Below are 24529 nucleotides of genomic sequence, written 5' to 3' on the forward strand. Positions count from 1 at the left end.
AAGCTTATAATTTGCTAATTCGTCCACTTTGTCAGAGAGGTATTGATTCATAGGGGCGGTGTTGTAATTGACAGTGTTGTTTAAAAAAATGTTTTTTAGTCCATGCCACTTAGTAAATGCATGAATGGCTGGGGGGGAAATAAGAAATGTTAGGCTTGTTTTTTTAATTATACACATGAACCTCAAAAAATTATTTAAATGATTACGCAACGTCCTCCCTAGATGGGATCAAATCTTTTGGAGCATGCATACAGAAATACCTCTACTGTTCATCATCATCATCATCATAATCATCATCATCATCATCATCATTATCACCACCATCATCATATACACTTATTTTCATCTTTATGTGTAATATTTGTATACTTTTCAGAACAAATGTACATGCTTCAGATCAAGATAAATGAAATAAAAAGACCAGTAAAACAGATAACTAGCTAAATGAAATTCTAACATGAAGATACATCCAGTTAAGAAGGTTAAACAAGGGGGATACAGTTAGATCTCTCGAGCTATAGTGCTCTATAGAGCTGTTCTAAATCTTAAAGAGGGCATTGTACGCATAACCTTGCTATATTGGTTATTACTCTAACTTTTTTAGTTTGAGAAAACTGTGTGCGATCAGTGTCATATTGGCAGAAGATATCAATTCCTCTGGTTATGTAGACTGTAATCGGTCAAAGGATTGAGCTTTGGGTGAACACATCAAGACACAAGAAAAATGAAAACTCGTAGGAACCACAACATAAAACAACAGAATCAGTAAATTCATATTAAATAAATAAAAAATCAGCAGCATTGCTATGTACATGTAGGTTTGGGGACAGAATAGAAATTATTTTGCCTCAGGCTAGCAGGCCATTGATGTTTGGGCTGTATTTGACTGTTTTACTTATCTAATACAAAAATTAAATCTGCACTACTAATTTATTTAGGTATTTATTTACTAATGTTTTCACTTTCAGGGTCCTATCAAATTATTTCTATAGTTTTTTTCTATAATTAAAAATGATTGTGTCACTGGGATAAAGAAGTTGGTACATCCCTTCAAATATGTTGGATTACACCCCAGAATATTATTTTCAGAAAGGCTCACTAATAAACAGTCCATCTATTAATTTTTTTTATAGCTTTGCTTATAAACTTTCATCTTCAAGGAGATGCAAAAAAGATAGCTTTGAGCAGCACAAGTGTATTATGAATTGTTGGGATAATAATAGTATATTAACATAATAACGTATATTAACATAATACCCCAACAAGCAGCTATGTGTACAGTGCAAATAAAAGAAAATAGATTATCAAACCAATAATTTATAATACATTAAGTATGTGGATTCCCTCTTTAATCTGGAAAACTACCAGTCACAGAACCTTCTCGATGCAGCTAGGTGAGAGGCGGGTTTAAACCGCTCGGATATTATTGGCATGAATGTTGTCCAATCAGCTGTCTGACATTGCAGGAACCGGAAACAGTTCAGTTCGCTGTTCCCTGTGTTGTGTTGATTTCTAGAGAGAGGAGGAAAAGAAGATTTGACGTTTGGATTAACCTAAACTGCCTTCTCAGAGTTATTGTGCCCGTTTCACTCCTTAATCCAAAAGTCAAAGGTAAACGATTCTAATTCTCAGATGAGTGTCCTGTAATATGAGCGATGTCAAAAAGGACAGACGGATAGTAATACACCCCCCGTAAAGTTAGCCTCTCTTGAGTGCTTAGCTCCTCTGCTAGCTAGCTGCAGTACCAACGTCAACAAAATCATGTTTCTCACAAATGTATAAATCAGTACTGCGACATATCATCAATAAATGTTTTGTTATGTGGTGTCTACGTTGCTGCTTGGCGTCAGATCACGTAAACGGCAGCGTTTAGCTCCTGACAGCTGCTGAGTCATTAGCTAGCTAAGTTACCGGTTAGCTAACTATTGTTGCAACCAAACTGAAGCTGTCAGCCGAATACTAGCTAAAGTTTACCTTCCGACTTCGTCGTTAAAAAGTGTTAAACGTTTACGTTCATGATTTGTTTTATTTGGTCATATAAATTACAAAGAGCAAACGCTGGTACAGAAGAATCGATTAGCCCACTTTACGTTAATTGCTTTTAAATTGGATCCAAGTCAGGGGTCGTCTTTTTTCTTTAATTTCGTCACATATTTTCATTGTTTACTATACCATTAGGTTTTGGATCTTGACTTTTGTTTCATTTTCTCTTTCAGAAATTCGTGGCAACCTCTGAATCAGTCAATGGGAAAAATCTAACAATGTTTAGCTTTGAGGGAGATTTCAAGACAAGACCCAAGGTATCACTTGGAGGAGCAAGTAAAAAGGTAAGTGTCATTTGGCTTTTTGCAGGGAAAATTTAGTCTGTAACAAAGTAGTGACAACATGCCTGCTGTTCTTAACAAACATATAGTCACATTTCCCCCATGTATGTGCTTAGCAATCATCACAAAGCATGTTATTGTTTACAGTGTTTTCAGGTTCTCATGTTGTGTTTATTTTAGGAGGAGAAAGCATCTCTGCTGCACCGCACTCAAGAAGAAAGAAGAAAAAGAGAGGTACCCAAGTTTGTGCAGTGCTTTTTGTTTTAATGCCTCTACCTGTTCTGCGTGTTTATTTGTTGTTTCTACCATAAGAATTTAGTTTTACTTTTACTACTTTGCACTTTTCAATTGAATTGAACATGCATGCAGCACAATAGAGTAATACCTTAGTTACATATTTGTATAGTATGATCCTATTCGGGTTTCATGGTGAATGAAGGTGTGTTCTTTTATTATTTAGGATGAAAGAAAACGACTGAAGAATGCCATTATCATTCAGTCCTACATACGTGGCTACCATGACTTGAAAAGACAGGTAAGTCTGCGAGCGCTATACAGACCTGTTTTGAAGGTTTCATATATTACATGTTAAATACTGACTCTTCTGACCCTCATTTTGCGTAACATCTGTGAGATTTTCCCATTTGATAACCTCCAATGACATTGTGTGTCAGCAGGTGGCTTATGAATGGTGCTCCCTGTCTCACAGTCTTGTAGACGCTGTATTTTTGGTGACTTAGTCTGCAGTGCGTATGAGTCAGTGGTGTTAGTGCATCTAGCTTCAGAAATCTGATTTGGGCCTCTGTTTGAATGCACATCTGGGATTTTGGCACAGGGTTCTCAAACATCAAATTAGGAAAGTCTGATGATAAACAAGGACTTGTAGTGCGGTTGATTTCTATTTTTATTTTGCTGCTACAGTTTGTTACAGTAAGGATTTGTGAAAGGCGTGGGCCTACTTACCTCGTCAGTCAGTGGCAAAACAAAACAATATCTTACTGTTTTTGACTTAGTAATAATAATAAAACACTTCTTCTCTGGTCTTTCAGAAGCCTACATTTGTCCCTGTTATGTGTGGCCATATTAGATCACACTTGGTTATAAGGAGTGGATATGGTGAAAATGACTTAATTGTGGAAGTGATTGATCTTTTACAATTTGTCAGCAAACTAAGTTAAGTGTTCCAACTTGGTTCATTTATTGGAGCTCCGATAGTTACCATAAACACGACAAGACCCTAGTAACCATAGCCCGTGTGTTGACAAAGCAGATAAGTAACAACATGTCAAACGACCGATTACTGTCGTGGCCTGATGCATAATAATGGGAGTCAGACTGTAATGTTTCATATACTTGGTTCTGCTTATTCATGAAACATTTAGATGTCTGTTACAACTTGGCTAGTTGCTTAAGTTCTCACTTTTTCTTCCAGTATGCCATCCAGAGGGCCAGGTTTGACGAGTGCGTCGCTCAGACGCAGGGAGGGGGAGCTCCGCATGTCATGGACGGTCCCAGTCTCTGCCTCTTATCAAGACAACTCATATTTTTCTACAGACAGAGTGTGGATGCACATAGATTGGTGAGAATCTACGATACTCTTAAAGTACAAGTATATTGATTGTTTCACAAGCGCTATTATAGCCGGAGGTCTAATATACAACCTTACAAATGTTGCCTGTTTGTGTGTTGATAAAGATATGGTTATGCCAGAACCTGGTGAAACACAACATTCAGTTTGTGAAGCTGTTGGTGGGCCCACAGAGACAGACGTGTATGTTTCAGATCAAAAGGATCTTAGGCTTCTGCTGCAGGTACAGTACTTAACAAAGGATTCATATCTTTAGCTGCTGGATGCATAAACGTGATACAGAAGAAAGCTGCAGTTGTTGTTACCCTCTCACTTGTCTCGCTTTTTGTCTCCCCAGACTCCTACAGAACTGCAAGGATGACAGTTTAAACGTGACGGTCCCCATGCGGATGCTAGACATCTTTTCTTCAGAGAAAACCTATCTTCCCGTTATTCCAGACGCTAACTATGTAGCTTCATTACTCGAGCAGATTTTGCACTATATGGTACAGACAGGTAAGTCAAATAAAAGGCCCAATTGTCAAACATTGGACCTCAGGGTTGTATAGAGATTGTGTATGTGTGTCCATATCAATTAGTCTGAAGTGTGTTTGACTACTTTTATCTGCACATGGGCAGTTCCTGCTCTGACTGGCACCTGAGTATATACAGTGCTGTGCACAGGTCAAGTACAGCTCATAGTGTTTACATTTTGCCATAAGTATGACTCATTTCAAGAGCACTGTTTTGAAACGATTCATGCTCGTCAACACAAAGCATCTTGTTTAATATCCGCCATTATATCAACTGCAGTCAGACGTCTTGAAGCCCAATCAGCCACGCAAACTGGCCAGCACTACTTTTACAGATACAATGTAAATATTGTTGCCGGTTATCTTTGCTTCTCCTTATACACTCTCATCATATACAAGACTTTATCTGATGCTTTCTTTATTCAAAACAACTAACATTTGGTGGAGCAGCGAGAAAAGACTTTAATTCTTATACAAATTCTACACTTGTCGCTGCAAACAGGAACATTTACTGCTTCTTATGTTAATGCAAAGCGTGTAATTATATTAGTTGATGTTTTATAAAATGAACGGGTGTGTTTTTTAATGATTTAATTTCCTCTACAGGATACTACAGGTCGCTGTATATTCTTGTGAATCACAGACTCCCCTCTAGTCTGGAGTACAGTGACGCTCCCTCTATCCCCATGGCAAGCACACTGTTGGAGCACATCCTCAAACCTCTGCACTTTACCTACTCCTCCTGCACAACAGGCGCAAGGTACAGCACCACACTGACATTAAACTGATCAGACAAACTACTTCAGTTTTTTGGTGGAGCAGTAATTGCTTCAGAGACCAATTTACAACAAGCCATAAAAGGCCCAAGACTCGCTCGCTCGCCAGAGTGCAAAATATCAGGCTGTTTGCCCTTCACTTTCAGACATTCTTAATAACAAACGACAGCCGACTTCTTTTCTTCTTTGAAGAAAAGCAAGGCGGGAGTGAGAGAAACTTGTGTACACACTGACTCTAGCAGCTAATTATCTGACTTACCCACCAGATGTGTGTGACGGGGCCTCACAAAGCTGCTCTGTTTGGAGACACAATATTGGAGCAGCAGAAAGAGCAGAATGGTGTTAGAACACCCTTTCTGCACGAACTAACAATATTTAGATCCCTTTTGTTTTTTTTACCTATCATTGTACTCTATTCATGCGATGCGTTAACTTGTCCAACGTCTGTTTGTCTGTCGTCTTGCAGGCAGTTTGTATTTGCAGCCTTTACTGAGGAGTTCATCTCCGCACCGTTCACCGAGCAGATCTTTCACTTCTTTATTCCGGCACTGTCGGACGTCCGTCTCTCGTTCCCATTCGAGGCCTTCCTGAGCTCCCTCCAGGCCGCCGTCGGCTCCTCCTCAGCAGCACAGAGCCGCGCACCGTGGGTGTTTTACTTTGTCCTCTCTGCAGGGGAGAACTGCTTAGGTGGGTGGCACCGTTTCTATGTGTGCACACACAGGCCTGTGTTTGTACTGCACACTCCACATACTATATGGCTCATTTGAAGTATAAACTTTGATTAATGGTGATGTGTGTGTGTGTGTGTGTGTGTGTTGGCAGGCTCACTATCAGAGGAGGGTCTCCTGCTGTACCTCCGTGCTCTGCAGACGCTACTGCCGCTGCTGCCTGTGTCAGAGAGCAGCAACAGGCCTGAAGTTACCAGCGACTCGGAGGACGACGATGACACTGGCATCCATACAAAACCCAAGCAGGTATGATACATACACACGGACATATACTGTACATACACACGGACATATACTGTACATACACACGGACATATACTATACATACACACGGACATATACGTGCACACACACGGTAGTGGTCATTTCTGTCCTCAAAAGCAACAACAGGGCTTTTTCTTCTTCTTGTTTTGTCATCACTACTGAACTGGAGTAACTTAGTATTTATAACATATCGCAACATAGACATTTGTCAGGAGTACGACATTTTCCTGCTAGTTTTTGTTATATGGATTAACAGTTCTATTCTTGTGCACATACAGGACGTTTACTGTTACTAATGTGGGTAAATATAACACATTAATAAGTGTTCATGTAATGACCATTTAAGCCTTTAAACACCCCAAAGAATGTATTCTGTATGTGTAAAGATATCCTTCGGATGGACAATTTAAATAGGATTGATGCTTTTGACCATTAGAATCAATTGATGTACTTAGCAAATACATAATATTTTACTATATCCCTATTATAAACAAAAATGTGATTTTTCACTAACACTAATATGTTGGCGCAGCAGGGCAAAATGACCCCTCTTCCAACCTCCATGTGTTTCCTTCTCCATCAGGATGACAGCAGAATCTCTGTACAGCTGATCACTAAGGAGTGCGTCCACAAGCTGGACACTAAGCATCAGACTAACGCCCTGCTGAACCTGGTTTGGAGGGATTCGGCAAGCGAGGAGGTTTTCACCATGATGGCCTCCATCTGTCACACACTCATGGTTCAGCATCGCCTCATGGTGCCGAAAGTCAGGTAAAAATATAACATGAAAACTCATTTTAAAGCCTTTTTTATTTCATATCATAACATTTTGCACGCCTTGCGTTCAGAGAGCTTGTTTACACCCCCGACCTGATTGAGAGGAAAACTGTGTCTTTATGTGTTTCCGCGCTGTAAGCAGTAATGTAAATAACGGCGAAGTGAGGCAGGCAGTTATCAGTGGTCCGCACCCACTGGCATTTACAACCGGCAAATCAGGGATGTCAGGGAAGCTGTCAGTTCTGGATGAGGGCAATTACCCCTTCTCAGGTTGATTACATTAGGGCCAGGATGTCAGAGGTGGTGTGGGGGGTGGATGGTGCATTGACTGACGGGAGGTGATCCAGACTGAGCTTCGTGGATGGTCAACCTGCTCTAGTTAATTATTAGTGCAGCCAGTTGCTGTTAGTTGATTTAATGTTAAACGTGTGGGTGGGGATGCACAAAGATTCATATCACGCTTGCGATGCTATATTACTTCTCTTAAAGCCGTAGCACCCCCCAAAAAAAAATGATGCGTAAAGGAACAAACATAAATTAGCTTCCTCTGGAATATAAAGCTGGACACATGCAGCTCGAGTCCAACGGTCAACTAGTTATTTTGAAGTATTGCTTACAAATGGTCGAACTGAATTTAGAGGAATATCACTGTATATCCCCCATTCCCCTTAATTTTTTACGGCTTCCTCCTTCTCTTCGCTTTTACCATAAATCCTGCCCTTCGTCTTCCATCATTATTGGATATCTGTACAAAATAATTAGCTCACTGAGAAAGATTAATCACTGCAGGAGTGGACGGGATAGCTTTACAAGAGGCTAAGGGGAGCAAATTGCATCCCTGCCTTGATTTACTGCTCTTACAGCAAAAAAAAAAGAGAAAAGAGTCTGGCCAGTCGTCCAGCCTGCCCGGCACACTGCCTTTTTAATGAATATGTAAAATGTCTCATAAAATGATTTTTTTTTTTAGAGGACAACTTAAAAACTGTCTCATTTTGGGATTTGGGATCAAAATGGATTTTTGATTGGTTTGCTAATTGTACTCAAGGTTTGTTCAAGTAGGTATGGTGTAATTTCCCTTTAATTGTTTAGTGTTGGATATTTGGTGTAATGTCACTTTGATAGTTTGGTTTGACCCAACGTAGCACTCTGTTGCTAACGGGGCTCGCTCTGATGACAGCGAGCACAGATGAGCTTTAGTCCTTCATTTACTTTTGAATGGTTGCTGTGATTTTGGTGTTGTCATGAGATAATGAAGTTGATCATTTTAATGCAGAAGTCGGCGAAGCAAAGTTGTATTTCGGTGGAAACTCGGTCGTTTACGGTTTCAAATGGGACTCGAGCATGACTGTTATTTTCTTTTCTTCTGCTGAACAGAGATTCTTTCATTACTTCAAAATGAAATGATCCGGCGTGATTCATCAAGCTGCTTTTCACACACACGTGCACACACACATGCACACACACACACACAACCCCTTCTGATGTCTTGACTTAGTTTATTAGTGGTTCATTCCATGATTGAAATGGGGGTTTGGGTTCTCTTAGGCCGTAAATCAGCATGTCAGCTGGCATTTAGTGCTTTGTTTCCCATTTCAATCAAACACCCGCATCACTTGTTATGAGCCCACAGCTCTACTCCTCGCTTCTCTCCTGAGCCTTGTAGTACTGACAGATGGCGGGTGCTCGGCACAAACCATTTTTCAAGCCTGTATTGAGGGTTGTCTGACACTCTGCACCCTAATGCTCACTTCCACTTTGGGATCTTTGAATGGGTTTTTGCAGATTGAATGGTGGAATGGGAATTTGAGCGTTGACATTGAGATGAGAATATTCAGCAGATCCAGGATTCCCTTTTTTCTCGCTCTACTTCCTTCTCTCTTTTTGTCTCCTTTTCTCCTCTGCTCTCCTGAGAATACACGACGCCGCCCTATTAAAGGCGAGCATCCTTATAGGTGTCAGCACTGTCACTCTTAAACAAGGGCCTATTATATGCAGGGGCACTTTATTTTGCCTTTTAGCTTACTTACCACATTATTGTCACCTGTACTTACCCTCTGTGTGAAAAGCCATGCAATTTAAGGAGCACACACAAACACACACACACACTTGAACAAAGAGCAGCTTCACACCTTGGTGCCACAGCCCGTTGAGTGCAGAGCGACTATAGCGAGGTATGTGGGCCCTCCTCGGTGTTATCATGTAATTCACTGCGAGTGTGGAAGCATGCTGGCGCTGCGAGGTCACAGTGAGGGCCAGGCTTCCCCTCCTCCTCCGTCCTCCATTGTCTTGCTCCCCTGGCCATTAAGTTAAATGGGGCTCCAGCAGGAAGCCAGAGGGCTGTTTATGACCTGAGCTGGGTACCCTCGCCAGCAACTAGTTTACTAATGGAAGGTGCCTCGCCTAAATAAAGCTTAATGGCTCATTTAATCTCTTTTCGGGCCTCACGCGGTATAAAAGAGGAGAGAAAGGGAATTCTGTGAAGGAAATGTTGGTTAACAGTCTCATTTATTTGTCCCCCTTTTACTCGTGTCCTTTGGTTAACAGGGAAACGTTAACAGTCTCAGCATAGCGCACAGACTGACGGAAAGTCCTTTCACTGTTCTTCACACTGATTGTGTCGTCTTATTGAAATGGCTCTTAAACTCATGTCGTGTTGTTGATGAGCGCCTGCATACTTTATTAAAGTAAATGTCTGAATTGAAAGTGTTTCTTCTGCTTCTTTGTTCTCTGCAGACTTCTTTACAGTTTAGCTTTCAACGCACGCTTCCTGAGGCATCTCTGGCACCTGATAATTACCATGACAACAAAAATGATCACGGGGTGAGTTAATTCAAAGCTGATTATCGACAAATGTATCTTCTGTGCACGTGCGGCGTGGACCTCGTACTTAGCTCTCGTTTCTGTCTCACCCCTCAGCTCCATGGTGCCGCTGCTACAGGTGATCTCGCGAGGGTCTCCCATGTCGTTTGATGACTCCAACCGCATCATCCCCCTCTTCTATCTCTTCAGCTCTCTCTTCAGCCACTCGCTTATCTCCGTGCATGACAGCGAGTTCTTCGGGCACGAATTGGAAGGTAACCAACCTTCTGTTTTCACTGGATCTTAAAGAAATGGCATTGAACAGTCCTTGTTTGCACCCTAAAGCTTTTCATTCATTCTTTGACAAATGAATACATTGTGAGGGGATTGTGGGACATCATGTATCTCTGATTGGGACCCAGTGGATCATCTAACTTCTCCCATTTCCCTCCATTTTGGTGGTTGTAGCAAAAAAACAATATTGTCATCAGCAGCCACACGCTCTCTTGCCGCCACGCAAATGTGAAAATCAATATCTGTAAAAGATAATGAGTACATTCTCCCTCTCAACAGGTCAGGCCCAGTCCTCCATGATGCCCTTCACGCTGTTAGAGCTGGTGACTCTGTCTCGCTGTCTGAGGGACGCGTGCCTGGGAATCATCAAGTTGGCCTACCCCGAGACCAAAACAGAGCACCGGGCGGAGTACATGGCTGCTTTCCGCAGTGTGGGTGTCAAGACAAACACTGCGGTTCAGCAGCGGATCCAGGCCGAGCAGAAGCGCTGGGTACAGCTCTTCAAGGTAAGATGTGTGAAGCTGCCCACAGGCTTCAGCTGAATGTGCAAACGATTATTTTGTCAAATATCTGATGTTTGGTAAGCATGCCTGGCGTGCAACTGAATTTATTTTCCTCAAACCAATCTTGACATTAAGTCACAGGGACCTTGACCTTTCTCCACCAAATTGTAATCAGTTCATCCTCGAGTCCAAGTGGACGTTTGTGCCAAATTTGAAGAGATCCCCTCAAGCTGTCCCTGAGATATCACGTTCACGATAATGCTCCTCATGGACGGATAGACGGACAAACCAGAAAACATGTCGCCCCCGGCCACGGCTATTGCTGGAGTGATAAAAACAGATTTCAGAATGTTCCGCACACGGGAGGTCACACAACCCTGCCTCCAACTGTAAAACTAAGATACCTGCTACTGTATGTCAGGAGTGTTGAGTGTTGACATGAACATTGGGATTAATCCTTGTGTAGCCTCTCTGTGCATTGAAGCATAATGACCTAATGCCTTGTCTGTGTTAGTGGAAATCAAGCATGTCTGCATGAGCAGGCAAAGACAAGGTGGAGCGCTGCCATGGAGGTCATCCATTGGTTATTTACCCCAGAGGAAATGAGGCAGAAAACAGCATTAACTTCATTCTCCTTGGCGTTTCTTCTCATTCCGCACCTCCCTTTCATTTCATTCCCTCCGCTCTCTATCAAGGAAACGGTAATTAAGCCACTTTGTTCTTGTCTTGTCTGACGTTCTGTGAAAGGTGGCAAATACGTGAAGAGCACATCAGGACATTTTTTTATAAAAGATCTGCTCCAGGCCTCTTGTCAGCTAAAACGACCCATTAAAGAAGTGGGGAGCAGGGAAATGCATTTTCCAAATTGAACGGTGGGATTTACAGTCTGTTTAACGCTGCTGACCCCTAACACGCTAATGTTTGGTTCGTGTCATCAGCCGTCCCTCCCCATCTTTTATCACCTCCATTGTCGAGCTATCTATTTAATTGAAAGAAGTTAATTGAATGAAAATGATCATCTAAGCTTGTATTAATATTGCTAATGGAACTTTCTTCTTGGCCATGTTTGGAGAACGATGTCACGCTGGAGTTTGGGAAAGGCACATTAAGGCTTGCACTTAACCCGATGGGCTAATTAAGGAATGCTTATTCATTCCCAGAGTCAGGGGGTAGGCCGGCTCCAAACCCATCGCCACGCGCCTTTTACAGCGTTTTGCACTTGCCATTATTGCGGACTCTGGTTGCCTCGCGGTGATTGGCCGAGATTGATTGTCGCTCTATGAAAATGACGTGCTTTAGAAAGGAATATTTCGATTGAAATAATCGCCGTGGCATTATATGGAAATGGACCGGCTGTAACTGTTATGACAGACATAACCGCTCTCTTAACGAATCTTAATGCAACGACATGCATGAGGTTATACAGCGGCAGCTAGCCATAGCAACAGCAGAGCTCATTACGTCCCGGTGAACGTGCTGCTATATACTGTATTCTCATTGATTACATCCCAGATCTGAATATTTGCTTAGATTTTAAAAGCACACAGGTTGTCAGCGTACGTAAACGGTCCCCTGAACTGGTTACACAGTCGCCACATTGCTTTAGAGCGAAGCGTCTGTGTAACGCTGAGCCTTCTGCAGGCCAGTGGAGAGCCGTGCTTGTACTTGCAGTGCTGCGTGAACCAATGCTGTCTTGTCTTTTGCATTCTCTGTCCGATGGCTGATGTCAGCAGACCTCGCCAGTAATTAACGGGGCTGGACATTGAGGGACGGCACAGGTCGTTTTTCTTTTATACTCCCCATAAATGGCGCACTAATGGCTGAATTCTCAAATTGCTTTTTTTCCCCCCCTCTCTAAGCGAGGGCTCCTCATCCTGTTGAACAGCTTATACTCAGGCAAAGCTCTTCATCAGTTTGAGTTCTCTACTCTGAAAAATACTTGAAATGTACATTTCTTGATCTTACAATGAAGTGGCTTTTGTAGGGATTTAATGGCCCAAATTAGAGAAGTTAACGTGATGTGTGTGTGTGTGTGTGTGTGTGTGTGTGTGTGTGTGTGTGTGTTTGATCTACTACCCAGGTCATTACTAACTTGGTGAAGATGGTGAAAGCTCGCGACATTAGACGACCCTTCTGTCCTGCAGGTCACTGGCTTTCTGAGGAGGTCAACATCCGTGCAGATAAGGTATTTGATTCTGTATTTATTCATTGTTGGACGTGACATTGGTGGACAGTGGCAGGAACTTAATCTTTTTCCTTCCCTCCAGGTCACCCAGCTGTACGTCCCGTCTGCGAGACACGTGTGGAGAACGCGGAGGATGGGCCGCATCGGGCCACTTCAGTCAACACTGGATGGTAGTGTAATCTGCTAAATGTTTTACAAACAGGGTTTAACAATATATTGATATCAGATCGACATCATGATATGAGTGTAGATTTAGACGTACAGTTTGAAAGGAAATGATTTGAGGTTTTTGTCTTAATTGGGCGAAAGAATGCACACAAATATGGCATGAATATATTGTAAATGCCGCACTGGTGTACAGCTCAGAGCGGCTCCGTTGGCATTGAATGAAAATGTAGAACGCTTGTGTCAGTTTGATACATAGCCCAGGAAATCATCCTAATTGCGGCCCAAAGTCACCTTCTCCATGTTTTGCTTTTCATATTGGATTCATACGGAGCCGGCGTTAATATTATTTCCCATGTGAGTTAGGAGTCATCCCCGTAGTTTCCATCCGTAGTCGATGGAGGTAAGTGGAAATTGAACTGTCCTTCGGTGTAAGACCAGGAAATTATTCTCACTAAACAAGTGATCATGTAGCTAAGAAGAAAAAGCCTCATAATGTGGAGATGTTATTTCACAGCGCTTCACAGGGCCGGAGAAAAAACCTCTACAAAGTCATTAGCCGTCCCCGTTTTAGCGAAGATATATTACCACATTTTCTCTTCATTGACTCAATTAGGCACTCAGAGGAAAATATACTGACGCAGGCAGAGCTTCATGCGTCCCAGGTTTCTGTGTATGGTGTGAAAACAAGCTGATAACAATGTGTGTATGATCTGCCTAATCCCACTCAGACGCTGTATGGGATAAATTCAATTAGTGTGAAAGTACCTGATGAACTCAGCCACATCTGGTCCATGTGTTTGTCTGGCCTTTTCTCATTTCCTTAAATGGACAGGCCCGTGGCTGATGAATGAGCAACGTATTGACCACTCCGAGGCCATATTTCTCCTCAAAGATGGAAACCTGATGGGGAAAATGCAGATCAGATTGACTAATTGAGCAGAATAATTGAGCTGCAGTGGACGCAAAGTGAGCAGGGTGAAGAGCGGTTTAGCTATTGTGGCAATTTCTTTTTTTTTTTGTGTGTGGGCTAAACAATCTAAACCCCGAGTTTAATACAGAACAAACATCAGCTTAATGGATGAAGCCCGGCAGGTGGATTGGCAGCTCCCAGTTGGGCTAATTAAAAGGGTGTAGGATGGAAATGGATTTAATGGCTGACCTGTAAACGGTACACTAGGTTTTACTTACAGAGCTTATCAGTGAGAAAGGTAATGATGATGTTACACACAGAGGACACCTGATGTTGGGAAGTATCCCCCAGATAAAGTCTCCCCGAGCAAGGCTGTTAATCCCGGTCAGATTCACTCCTGTCCACTTGAAGTTGACCCTGACCTTTGAACCCTGTGGAGGAGAAGACAAAATAATCTTCATATGTGTCAATATCACTTAATTATGATGAAGTAGCCAAGAGACAAATGTGATTTTCCTATTAAATCAATGATTTATTTCTAGTGTTGAACATTATTATACTCAGATAATTGTAAAAAGTTAACATAAAATGTAAATTCTTTGTGTTATTTAGAAAAAGCTAAGTTTTGGCCACACCATGTTTGGTTATAAACACAAGGAACTGTTTGGTAAAGGCTCTAATGTGTCGAGTCGTTTCTCTCTCTGCAGTTGGTTTGGAGCCTCCACAGCTGTCTGTGTCTGAAGAGAGACATCTGGCCATCCTCACAGAGCTGCCTTTTGTGGTTCCCTTCGAGGAGCGAGTCAAGGTAATGCACCGCTGTCCTCCACACAAACAAAACAAATGATCCGTTGTGTGGCGTATTGGGACTGAGTAACGCAATTATACATCCTACATCTTGAAGTGGAACAGTGCTACAGTAAACCACAATTCATACAAGCTGAAATGTGGGTAGTATATTGATGTTTTATTTATTTATTTATATGCATGTGTAGTATTCAGGTTCTGTCAGAATTAACAAACATCCCACTGATCACATATTTTAAAACCAGCTGTTGGACCTTACAGATAATGCCCCTGGGATTCCTCCTGTCTGAATTATGCCCAAGACACTTGCCTTGATTTTTATTTGTCATTGATTTTATTTTTTTTGACAGACATAGTTTGTTTTAAGTCCATAACTCGTCCTTTGTTTCTGTTTTTATACCCTTTTCCCTTGTTTTGGTTTCTTTTCACTGTAATCTACCAAATAAAAAAGGCATAGAGAAAGATGATCAAACACAAAGGTTGAATGATATATAGCTCTATTCTAATCTATTCTCAGAATTAAACGTTTTTACAACTGAAAGGATTTGTCACTGACCCTGCCTCCGGGCTAACATCTGTCTTGTAGATCTTCCAGAGGTTAATCTATGCTGACAAACGTGACGTGCAGGGGGACGGGCCATTCCCTGATGGCATCAGTGTCACCATCAGACGCAACTACATCTACGAAGATGCCTACGATAAACTCTCTCCAGAAAACGGTACGGCTTGCATCGCTGTACAGTTGAAATATCATTTCATGTGCATCGTTTGCTGTGTAGAGTACGGGAGGCCTGCACAGTGTGCTGTTTGGACAATGTGCCACAGTGCCCCCGTGTTATTTCCTGCATTTGCATGAAGTACAAGCGGAGAGGAAGCCCGGTGCAGCAGCTGTCGACACTGTTTCTGAAACTTGTTATGCTCTATAAAATCTTAATATCGAGGATCACGGTTCTGGTTAGTATTAAAGATGAAGCTTCGCTCCTTCCTTGCGCAGACTATCGAATTTCGGTAAACCATAATTGCGGTTCCGATTATTATAATGGAGCACATAAAAGCAGAATCAATTATTTTAAGTCACCTCTTTTGTGTTTGAATTTGAAAGGGCACTTTGGTGGGGGCAATCTGATTAAAAAGAGTAGTAGGGAGACCTGGGCTGAAGACATGATCTATATCATTTATGTGTCTATAAGTTATAGCTGCTTTGATTTATCACTGTACATTAATTATTCTGAAAGATGACCTTTTATACAATTTGATTTGAATATTCTGCAGGTCAAGAAAGTGCATTCTTGCAAAAATGTTTGTCTCTATTTACAGGAAGCATCAGGTCAATAACTAATATATATATAAACATATTGCAGAAGAAGCAACCCTCCCTGAACAAGTCAAATACAGTATAATAGAATAAAACAAATAAACATTTGCAGATAATACTAAATGATCTTAATATTTTAAATATAATTAGAGTGACCTTCAAGATGATTGGTTTAGGAATGATGTATGTGAAACTTTCATAACATCCCCTTTACTGGAGAGTGTCACTATGACCTCAAGTCTAAAGCTCAGAGTTTAAAGCTTCTGTAAAAGTCTCACTGCTTCTCCCCCACGTCCAATGACTCGTCTGTGGGGGGGATACGTCATCTGCTTTAACTCCATATTTTATTGTATGTTCTAATTGTTTGTGTACAACTGTTTATGAGCTGCTGTCCTCAAACTCAAGTGGAGGTCCTGGACACAAAGTGATCGTAGGAGTCTGCCGATACTCCTACATGAAAGGACTAAGTAACTGTAGTTGTAACATTATACTTATTTCCATTAAACACAAGTTGTCAAGTGGATCTGATCTATTGCTGTACGATGTTTTTGTTTGTCTCTTGGTTTCTTTCTGTGCTCTCGTAAATCCCCCGTCATTGCTCTGCGTCCTGCTGTTAGAACCGGACCTGAAGAAGAGGATCAGAGTCCACCTGCTGAATGCTCACGGTCTGGACGAGGCCGGCATTGACGGCGGCGGCATCTTTCGGGAATTCCTCAACGAGCTCCTTAAATCGGGCTTCAATCCCAACCAGGGCTTCTTCAAGACGACCAACGAGAGCCTGCTGTATTCCAACCCCGCTGCGGAGATGCTGGTCGGCGAGTCCTTTACGAGGCATTACTACTTTCTTGGCAGGATCCTCGGAAAGGTGAGCCTCCAACATACAATCTAACAACGATGATTTCCTTTTTAAATACCGTAACATCCAAGTACATTGTAGGATTCAGTCAGACTGCCTTGATTTGATGACTCCGATCAATAGCAGGCGGTGTCGAGGCTGCCCTCGCTGCTCGTGTACGTTTAGAGGTTGTTTTGGTGTTTGTTGTAGAACCCGTCATTTGTTTCCTTAAGTTGGAACTTTAACCCGGCACTCGTGCACGCTTTAGTTTCCTTAATTAGCCCTTAACATAATCTGTTGACGGCATTGTTTTCCTGTCTCTTCCTTCCTCGGATGGCACTATTTATTAGAGCCTAATGTTTCTAAATCATCCTTAATGCATGTGCTAGTGATTGTTTATCAAGATGCCTTCCTCGCGGGGAGGCTACCATCTCAACCCGGAGAAGAATTACCTCATGACAAGCGGTCGCCTCTCAATTAGAGCTTCCATTAGCCGATGATTCCTACCTCTTGTTTGTGTGGTGATTGCATTTGGCTGGCACTAAATCAGCGAGCCCACACAGACAGGACATAAATAAGCGTTCAAAGCATGTGGTAATAGCATTTTGATCTGTTTCACAGTCCGCAACTTCCAGGTCTCTTCTCTCTTGCTCGGCCCGACATGGTCCGGTCCACTTATCGGAGCATCGCAACAACTCCTCCTCCTCCTCCTCTTCTTCTCCTTCCTCTCCTTCTTCTTGATATTCTTTACAAGTGAGAAATGATCAATCAGCAAGCTAGAAGCTCTCCGCCCCCACTCCCCTTGATATTGTGCTCTCAATAGCTAATGGTTCAGGCAATTAGGCGAGGGGAAATTAATTTGAATTTGACTTTCAATTAACCCTACCTTAAGTTCCTCTTTCTCCATAAAAATGGACGTTTGAGTGGCCATTTGAGAGGCGTATTGATATTTGTTTAGTGCCAGTTATTGCCTGGATAAAAGGCAACCCTTTATATGGATTGGGATTGCATCACTGCTGCCGCAATGTGAACAGTGCACACTGCGGCTCAAAGGACACGGGAGATTAATATTGTTAATTAATGTCCGAGGCGTGCCATTGTTGTGGAGGTGATGTATTACAGGCAGGAGTGGCTTGTCTGGGGTACTCACTGAAATGGGATTGAGCATCAGAATAGAGGCCGGTCATCATCCTTCTTCCTCACTTGTCCACCGCGCTGACAAGCTGAAAGATTTAAGCCACAAATGGTGAAACGTGAAAACAGGTTTCTTGGCTTTTGTGCTTCGGTCCTTCCAGACTTCAGCCTGAGAAGTGAAATTAATCGCGACGGGAGTGTTGTGCTGACATGGATTTTCTTTTTTGTGTCAAAATCACGTTTCTAATTATGTAATATGACCCGCAGGAGGTTCTCTTTGTGCCTCATTCGTCTCTCATTAGTACAAAACCTCCAACCTCATCAGCAGTGGCCTCTCCACTCTGTAAACTATGAGGGTGAGGAAAGTTTCACCCTCCTCCTCCTCCTCCTCCTCCCGTCTTAGCCACCAGACTTCTGCACAGTCTCCTCTCCCCCACTGATAGTTCCCTTTTGGAGGTGTGTGGGGTTGGCACCTCTTATTAATAGAGATGCGTTTGAAAGGCATTATAATTTTATTGATTCTTAATGTTGTAAATTAAGGAATGTATTTGGCAGCTAACAGAATGCACCTGCAATGTTGCTGGCATCTATTCCACCTGATGGTGTCGCGATCTGCTTTAATTGCTTTGCCACTGCACTCACTTATATTAAAAGGCCCGGGCCATAATAATTAATTATTTCCGCGCCAAGTCATTTTGGCACAATTTCTGGCAATAAACACTCATAAATAAAGTAAGTGGCATTGAAAAAATAAGGCTACAGGTTTTTCCCATATACTTACCGCTGCCTCTTCCCGGCATAAGTGTTATTGATAGGTTTCAAGGGGCCACGCGCGCATATGGTCTGAAACGAGCGCCGGCCACGAGAGAAATACTAAGTGGATTATTTTGCATAAAAAATAGACAATGTTTGGAGTTGTGCAATTAACCTGTGTTTAGAAAACAGCTGTGATTTATGCGTGCGTGTGTGTTTAAGATGCATGCATTATGGAAATGCTTCTAGATTTATAATCCATTTAGCTGATGCGGTCAGGGTTTTTAGCGCTATCATTTATAAAGACCTGTATATTTTAATGCCTCCAACGGGCTCTTTTTCCTACTATTCCAGTACATTAGCTTTGGGTTTTATGAGTCACCTGCCCGGCTGTGGTTCTTAATGGCATTTGAGGTCAAGGTGAGAATTGGCATTATAAAGTTTGAGGCGGGTGAAACAGAAGCCTGTGTGCTTTAGATAGATTGCGTTCTGTGTTTGGCTCTCAGTCACTCTGATGTGACCAGATTCACTATCTTATCACTTGATAATCTTCATTCTGTATAATGTATGTTTGTAATCAGATCTTTGAATATGTACTTAGTAATGTTCTGCTCGCCACGTGATGCGGTCTGCAGTCCATTTAGTTATCTGGGTTATCTAATCATCATGTTTTATTCAGTGGCACCCAAAGCAATAAACAATCGCTGTGTTTAATGCTCGGAGCTTTTTCTCATTTGTACTGATTGACTGATGTTTGTGGGGGAATTTACAAGAATGAAGTGTATCCTTGTCCTGCACTTGTCCTTCAGTAAACATTTTCCTCCCCCAGGCGCTGTACGAGAACATGCTGGTGGAGTTGCCCTTTGCCGGGTTCTTCCTGTCCAAACTTTTGGGAACCAGCGCAGAGGTGGACATCCACCACCTGGCTTCATTGGACCCGGAGATGTACCGCAATCTCCTCTTCCTCAAGAGCTACGAGGGTGACGTGGAGGAGCTCGGCCTCAACTTCACTGTGGTCAACAACGACCTGGGGGAGGCTCAGGTGACCGGGGTTTGGGACAGGGTGGGATGGAGCCGGATAAATGATTCACGTGTTCTTTTTTTCCATCTCTATTTCTACCCCGGTCAGTACGTTTCATTCAGCCCTCTTTCCTTCCTCTTTGTTGCGTTAATAATTCATTTCCCTCACGATGTACCACTTTTCAGCTCTGAGAGAGATAAAGCACGTCGCCACTGTCGCCCTGAGCTCTGCTGCAGTGCAGGGAACACAGAGGCTCTGTTGACCATTCCACCTGCCTTTCCCCCCCAGAAATGATCTCTGAACACGCCTGACAGAAGCAGCTAGCTGCTCTTAAGCACGTCCCCTCCAAAAGCTCAAGGCTGCGGAGACGAGCCGCCACCAGCACTCTGAGTCACCTGGGCCCAGACCTGCACTCTACCCGGAGCCCCTGTTTGCTCAGGGCCTTAACGCGTCTTATTAGCTCTTCTCAAACAACACCTGAAATGGTCGAGTTACAATGTAGCCCTCCTGGTCGCAAATAGGGCATCGCAAACACGATAGGGAAAACAATTTGCTGAAAGATTAGGCACACACCCGGGAGCAGTCTGCCCCGCATTTGCCCTCGTGAGATAGCCAAAGCAAGCAAGATAAGGACAGTAATTCTCTTACATTAGCACATAATCAGAATCCACTGTGAGGGAGAAAACAAGCAGAAAATGATTGCCAGACAGTGGACCACATGCTGCACGCAGCATTCAGGGGATGGACATGAACTTTATAAATCACTGAATACCTTTGTGAAGCTTATCTAAATGAAAGAAGTGGGACAGGAAGAGTGTAGTTACCTAAAGTAAAGTAAGTAATGAAGACATTTAAACACGAGATCACATATAATGCAGGGAAACGTAATGTCGCGTCCCCCTCTGTAGCTGCCATGATGTCGTCCCACGCGGAGCTTTAAGGAGAGACGCGAGGACGTCTTATCGAGCGCTAACTGCTCTATAGCTGATGAAAAGAGAACTTGAGGCCAAATTGTATTGGACCAGATGTTCATTGGATGTGCGTTATATTTAGAAACAGTGAAATGCACTTAAGCAGCCACACACACACACACACACATTGAGCGATACCTTTAATCAGAGTGCTGTTGGAAAACGTTTTAATGACCTTTCTGCGATTGAATTAAATCCACCTGGCACAATTAAAGCACTTCCTTTGTTCGTTGGTCATCTGGCACCCGAGGAAAACTCGACGATATGTATAATGTGATCTGCATAATGAAGTGTGCGGTATGGCTGCTGGTGATGTGGGTGGGGCCGGGCCGGCAGTCCTGACAATTGCGCTACTGCATTACTAAAGGCCACCTAACACTAATATTACTATATTTAAGTACAACTGTGAGGAAACTTGTAAGTGCAAAGTGCCTTTCTGACCCAGGTGGTTGAGCTGAAGCTGGAAGGCAAAGACATTCCTGTGACCACAGCCAACCGGATAGCCTACATCCACTTGGTGGCCGACTACAGACTGAACAAGCAGATCCGGCCTCACTGCCTGGCCTTCAGACAGGGCCTGGCCAACGTGGTCAACCTGGAGTGGCTGCGCATGTTTGACCAGCAGGAGATCCAGGTACCGTCCCGTCCACTTGCAACAGATTCAGAACTCACAGAAACGTTAGAATTTATGTTTATCTACCTTTTTCTTTTCTTTTTTCTAACAGGTGCTGATATCTGGGGCTCATGTGCCAATTTGTCTCGATGACCTGAAGAATTTCACAAACTACTCGGGTAGGATCTGATGTTCAAAGTGTTTATGTTGCCGTTTCAATTTCCTTTTGACGCCTTTACATTTTTACAAGGGTACTCCGGCGAGTTAGTACTGCTCTCCATTTCAATCATTTCATTTTCTCCATCGTCATCTCCCTCAGGCGGGTACACAGCCACTCACCCCGTCATCCAGACCTTTTGGGAGGTGGTCGAAGGTTTCACAGACGAGGAAAATCGCAAGCTGCTGAGGTTTGTCACCAGCTGCTCCAGACCTCCACTGCTGGGCTTCAAGGTGAGGCTTTACCAGACTTACACTCTCCCCTCGCGTCCATCTTTTCTTCTCCCTACACTTCCTCTGCAGACTGTGTACTACCTGTATGCTCCATTATTGGCAGGTACACGCTGAACGGCAGGGAGTGTTCCCTCTTAATGGGCTTGTAATGAAAATGGCCAGACTGATAACAGCCCTCAAAATGGATCATTTTCAAATTAGGCTGCGATAAGACCGAGCCAGTGTGGTGAGGTCTTATCTCCACGTCCACGGTTGTTGTGTAGTTCATGACCTTCCTCTGTTTAAGAACTCCTCCTGCAGCCTTGTGCGTGGTGAGGGCTTGGGTCTGAGATCCTGGCTGGACAAATATTACCGTTCAGAACGCGGAAGCGGGTTGAACTTTTGCCTTCTGTGTGACATGGCAATTTCCTGTTAAATGAACATACAAGAGAACTATATCCCCCCGTACTTCTAAACATTGTTTTAGCAGTGCTGAATCATTATTGCTCCCATTTCTGAAATGATTTCCTAATTGGAAGCTGTTTCACTTTCTCACGGACTTGATTTGTGGGACACTTAGGTAGTTTGAGGTTTGAGATAAAAGCAGGAAGTGTTGCTCGGGGGCCATTAAAGAGTTTTTATGTGTCTTACTTGGTCTAACCAGAAGCTGTAATCATCATATGATTGGTTTTAGTACTCTTTATGACTGTCATTAGTTGAGAAAACCTAATTGCAGTTCCGCAGCAGAGTGAACAAAAACTCTCCTTAAAATGTTTCGCAGTACCTCCTCTCGGGGTTTGAGAGTTGCTTTCCCTCCTCATTTAATCAATTTGACTTTGGCCAACGTGTGGATGTCCCCCCCCCCCCTCCTTCCTCGTCTCTTCTCCGGGCCGGAAAGGGCGATAATTTGTGAGGGGATCGGCCTCTGACCCGGCCCTCAGCCTGAGCCAGCTAAGCCTTAATTAGCTGTCGTGAAACGGCCCAGGATTCATTAGAGGAGAAATAGCTCTGTCAGGAGAAGCCATTTAAAAAAGATGATGGAAACTCTCTCTTTTTCCAAAATGATAGCCGTGGTAATGGCACTTTCTCAATAAGCAACGATAGTTTAATACGGTAATTGTCAGAAAAATGGGGTCATTACGGCTAAGCCCCTGAAGAGCCATTTAATCGGGCGAGCGTTGCCGCTGAACCGCATACGCTGACTTTAAATAGCGGGATGAAATCAGGGCGAAGGAGCCTATTCGTCGGCCCGCCCTGTGATGGAGACGGTCAGTGTCACAGTCTGCAGATGAGGTGGCCTCATCACAAGGAGGCTTGATTTAAAAAAATGCCAGATAGACAACATGAAATGACCATTCCCTCAGCGTCTCATCCGAGGGTCAAACTGTGGGCCACTTGCCCACTCGATGCCGTTCAAGCACTAACCTGATTTCCTACATTTATATTTCTGCCTATTAGCTTAACGCTTAATGTCTCTCTTTTAACATTTATCCCCTTGTGGGATTTGACATTTATTGCTTAATCGGGATTGCTTTGGACATTGCGATCATCAGCGACGAGTTGATTCACGTCTCGTTATTTGTCTTCGAATGCCTCCAAATGTTCCAGTTTCTGTGTGACTTGCAGCCAATTTGTCGGGTGCTCCTTCACTAACAGCTTACGTACGCACACAGGAGCTCTACCCGGCCTTCTGCATCCACAACGGCGGCAACGACCTGGAACGCCTGCCCACCGCCAGCACCTGCATGAACCTGCTCAAGCTCCCAGAGTTCTGCGACCAGCACCTGATGAGGAACAAGCTGTTGTACGCCATCGAGTCCTCCGCCGGGTTCGAGCTGAGCTGAGGAGGGCGAAGGCTTCTCTGTCCCTGTATCCATGGACTCGACGCCACAGAGATGGCTTGGGAGAAAAAGTTCAGAGTAAAAAAAAAACTAAAAAAAAAAGAGTGTAGGGGGAAGCAACCGACGCACTGACCTGCCTGATTTACTGTGTTTGTGTGTGTTTGAGTGTGTGCGTGCCAAGACGAGGGCGAGGACACCATCACCCGCAGACTGAAGGAAAAAAAGGGGGTGTGCGAGGATGAAGCGTGGCAGGAAGCCGTTTTCATCCGTGTTGCTTTTAAGTAATTTAAATGTTTAATCACTTGTCAGCACACTTTAGGAAAACAGCGTTATGGTTGAATTGAGCAGGAAATCTGATCTGCTGAGACGAGAGTAGCAGCTGCTCTCTCGTGTGGTTGAACATCAACGGGCAGTTTTATTTTCACCAAAGATTAAGTGGCATCATATAGAAAAGGCAATATAACGACAGAGGGACTCTCAAGCCACCTCGTGGTGTGCCAAGGGCTGCGGAGGTGGAGGAGCTTTTTGTGTATAGCCATCATATGTTTTCATGTAGAGGTTTTTCCCCGATGTTTATTATTGCGAGTAATTCCCGTCGTGTCCGATAACCATAGCGTAAAGTGTGCACATGCCATGTTAAGTGTGGAAATGGCTCATTGCTGGACTCAATTTGGGGGGAAATTATTTTATGATTATGGATTTGTGAATATGTATATGTTTACAACTACTCTTGTATTATTCATTTATTCAGTATTTGTACAGGTTTGTTTTTTCTTTCCTTTATGTGAGGAATGGAGGCCTCATGTTTTCACACATGCTCGCTAAGGTGAACAATCTCGTCCCTGGTCAGCGCCCCTGAAGTCTGTTCTTAGGGAGCAACAACCGTGTCGCGTTGATAAGGCTTACAAATGATCAGTGTAACAACAGGGTGAAAAGAAAAAGAGTGTATGGAAATGAATAAATCCACTTTTCTTTTTGCATTTTC

At 43.2% G+C, this 24529-nt stretch overlaps 1 protein-coding gene across 2 annotated transcripts; it reads left to right on the forward strand.

Annotated features, from left to right (window-relative positions):
• Nucleotides 1–1462: 1462 nt before the first annotated feature.
• Nucleotides 1463–24529, forward strand: ube3c (ubiquitin protein ligase E3C). 2 transcript variants are annotated; one of them, XM_029457753.1, is made up of 24 exons: nt 1463–1611; nt 2217–2327; nt 2505–2558; nt 2785–2859; nt 3757–3903; nt 4020–4135; nt 4250–4407; nt 5031–5184; nt 5667–5887; nt 6023–6174; nt 6776–6963; nt 9703–9789; nt 9886–10043; nt 10342–10568; nt 12646–12750; nt 12833–12920; nt 14536–14633; nt 15219–15351; nt 16565–16812; nt 19499–19711; nt 21107–21295; nt 21387–21453; nt 21594–21724; nt 23377–24529. In XM_029457753.1, exons 2-24 carry the CDS (start codon nt 2262–2264, stop codon nt 23545–23547), a joined length of 3246 nt encoding a protein of 1081 aa, XP_029313613.1. In that variant the 5' UTR covers nt 1463–1611; nt 2217–2261; the 3' UTR covers nt 23548–24529. The 2 variants fall into 2 exon arrangements, with proteins under 2 accessions (XP_029313613.1, XP_029313614.1); XM_029457754.1 differs by lacking the exons at nt 21387–21453; nt 21594–21724; nt 23377–24529 and having other exon boundaries at nt 19876–21248.

This window comes from Cottoperca gobio, chromosome 20, assembly GCF_900634415.1.
Source record: "Cottoperca gobio chromosome 20, fCotGob3.1, whole genome shotgun sequence".
NCBI classification, from domain to species: Eukaryota; Metazoa; Chordata; class Actinopteri; order Perciformes; family Bovichtidae; genus Cottoperca; species Cottoperca gobio.

Bases quoted from the DNA above. Each gene is read 5' to 3' on its own strand.
- ube3c (XM_029457753.1), top strand. From the start codon at position 2,262: ATGTTTAGCTTTGAGGGAGATTTCAAGACAAGACCCAAGGTATCACTT. The intron at 2,328-2,504 runs GTAAGTGTCATT...TGTTTATTTTAG, and splicing joins TTGGAGGAGCAAGTAAAAAG to GAGGAGAAAGCATCTCTGCT. The intron at 6,175-6,775 runs GTATGATACATA...CTTCTCCATCAG, and splicing joins TCCATACAAAACCCAAGCAG to GATGACAGCAGAATCTCTGT.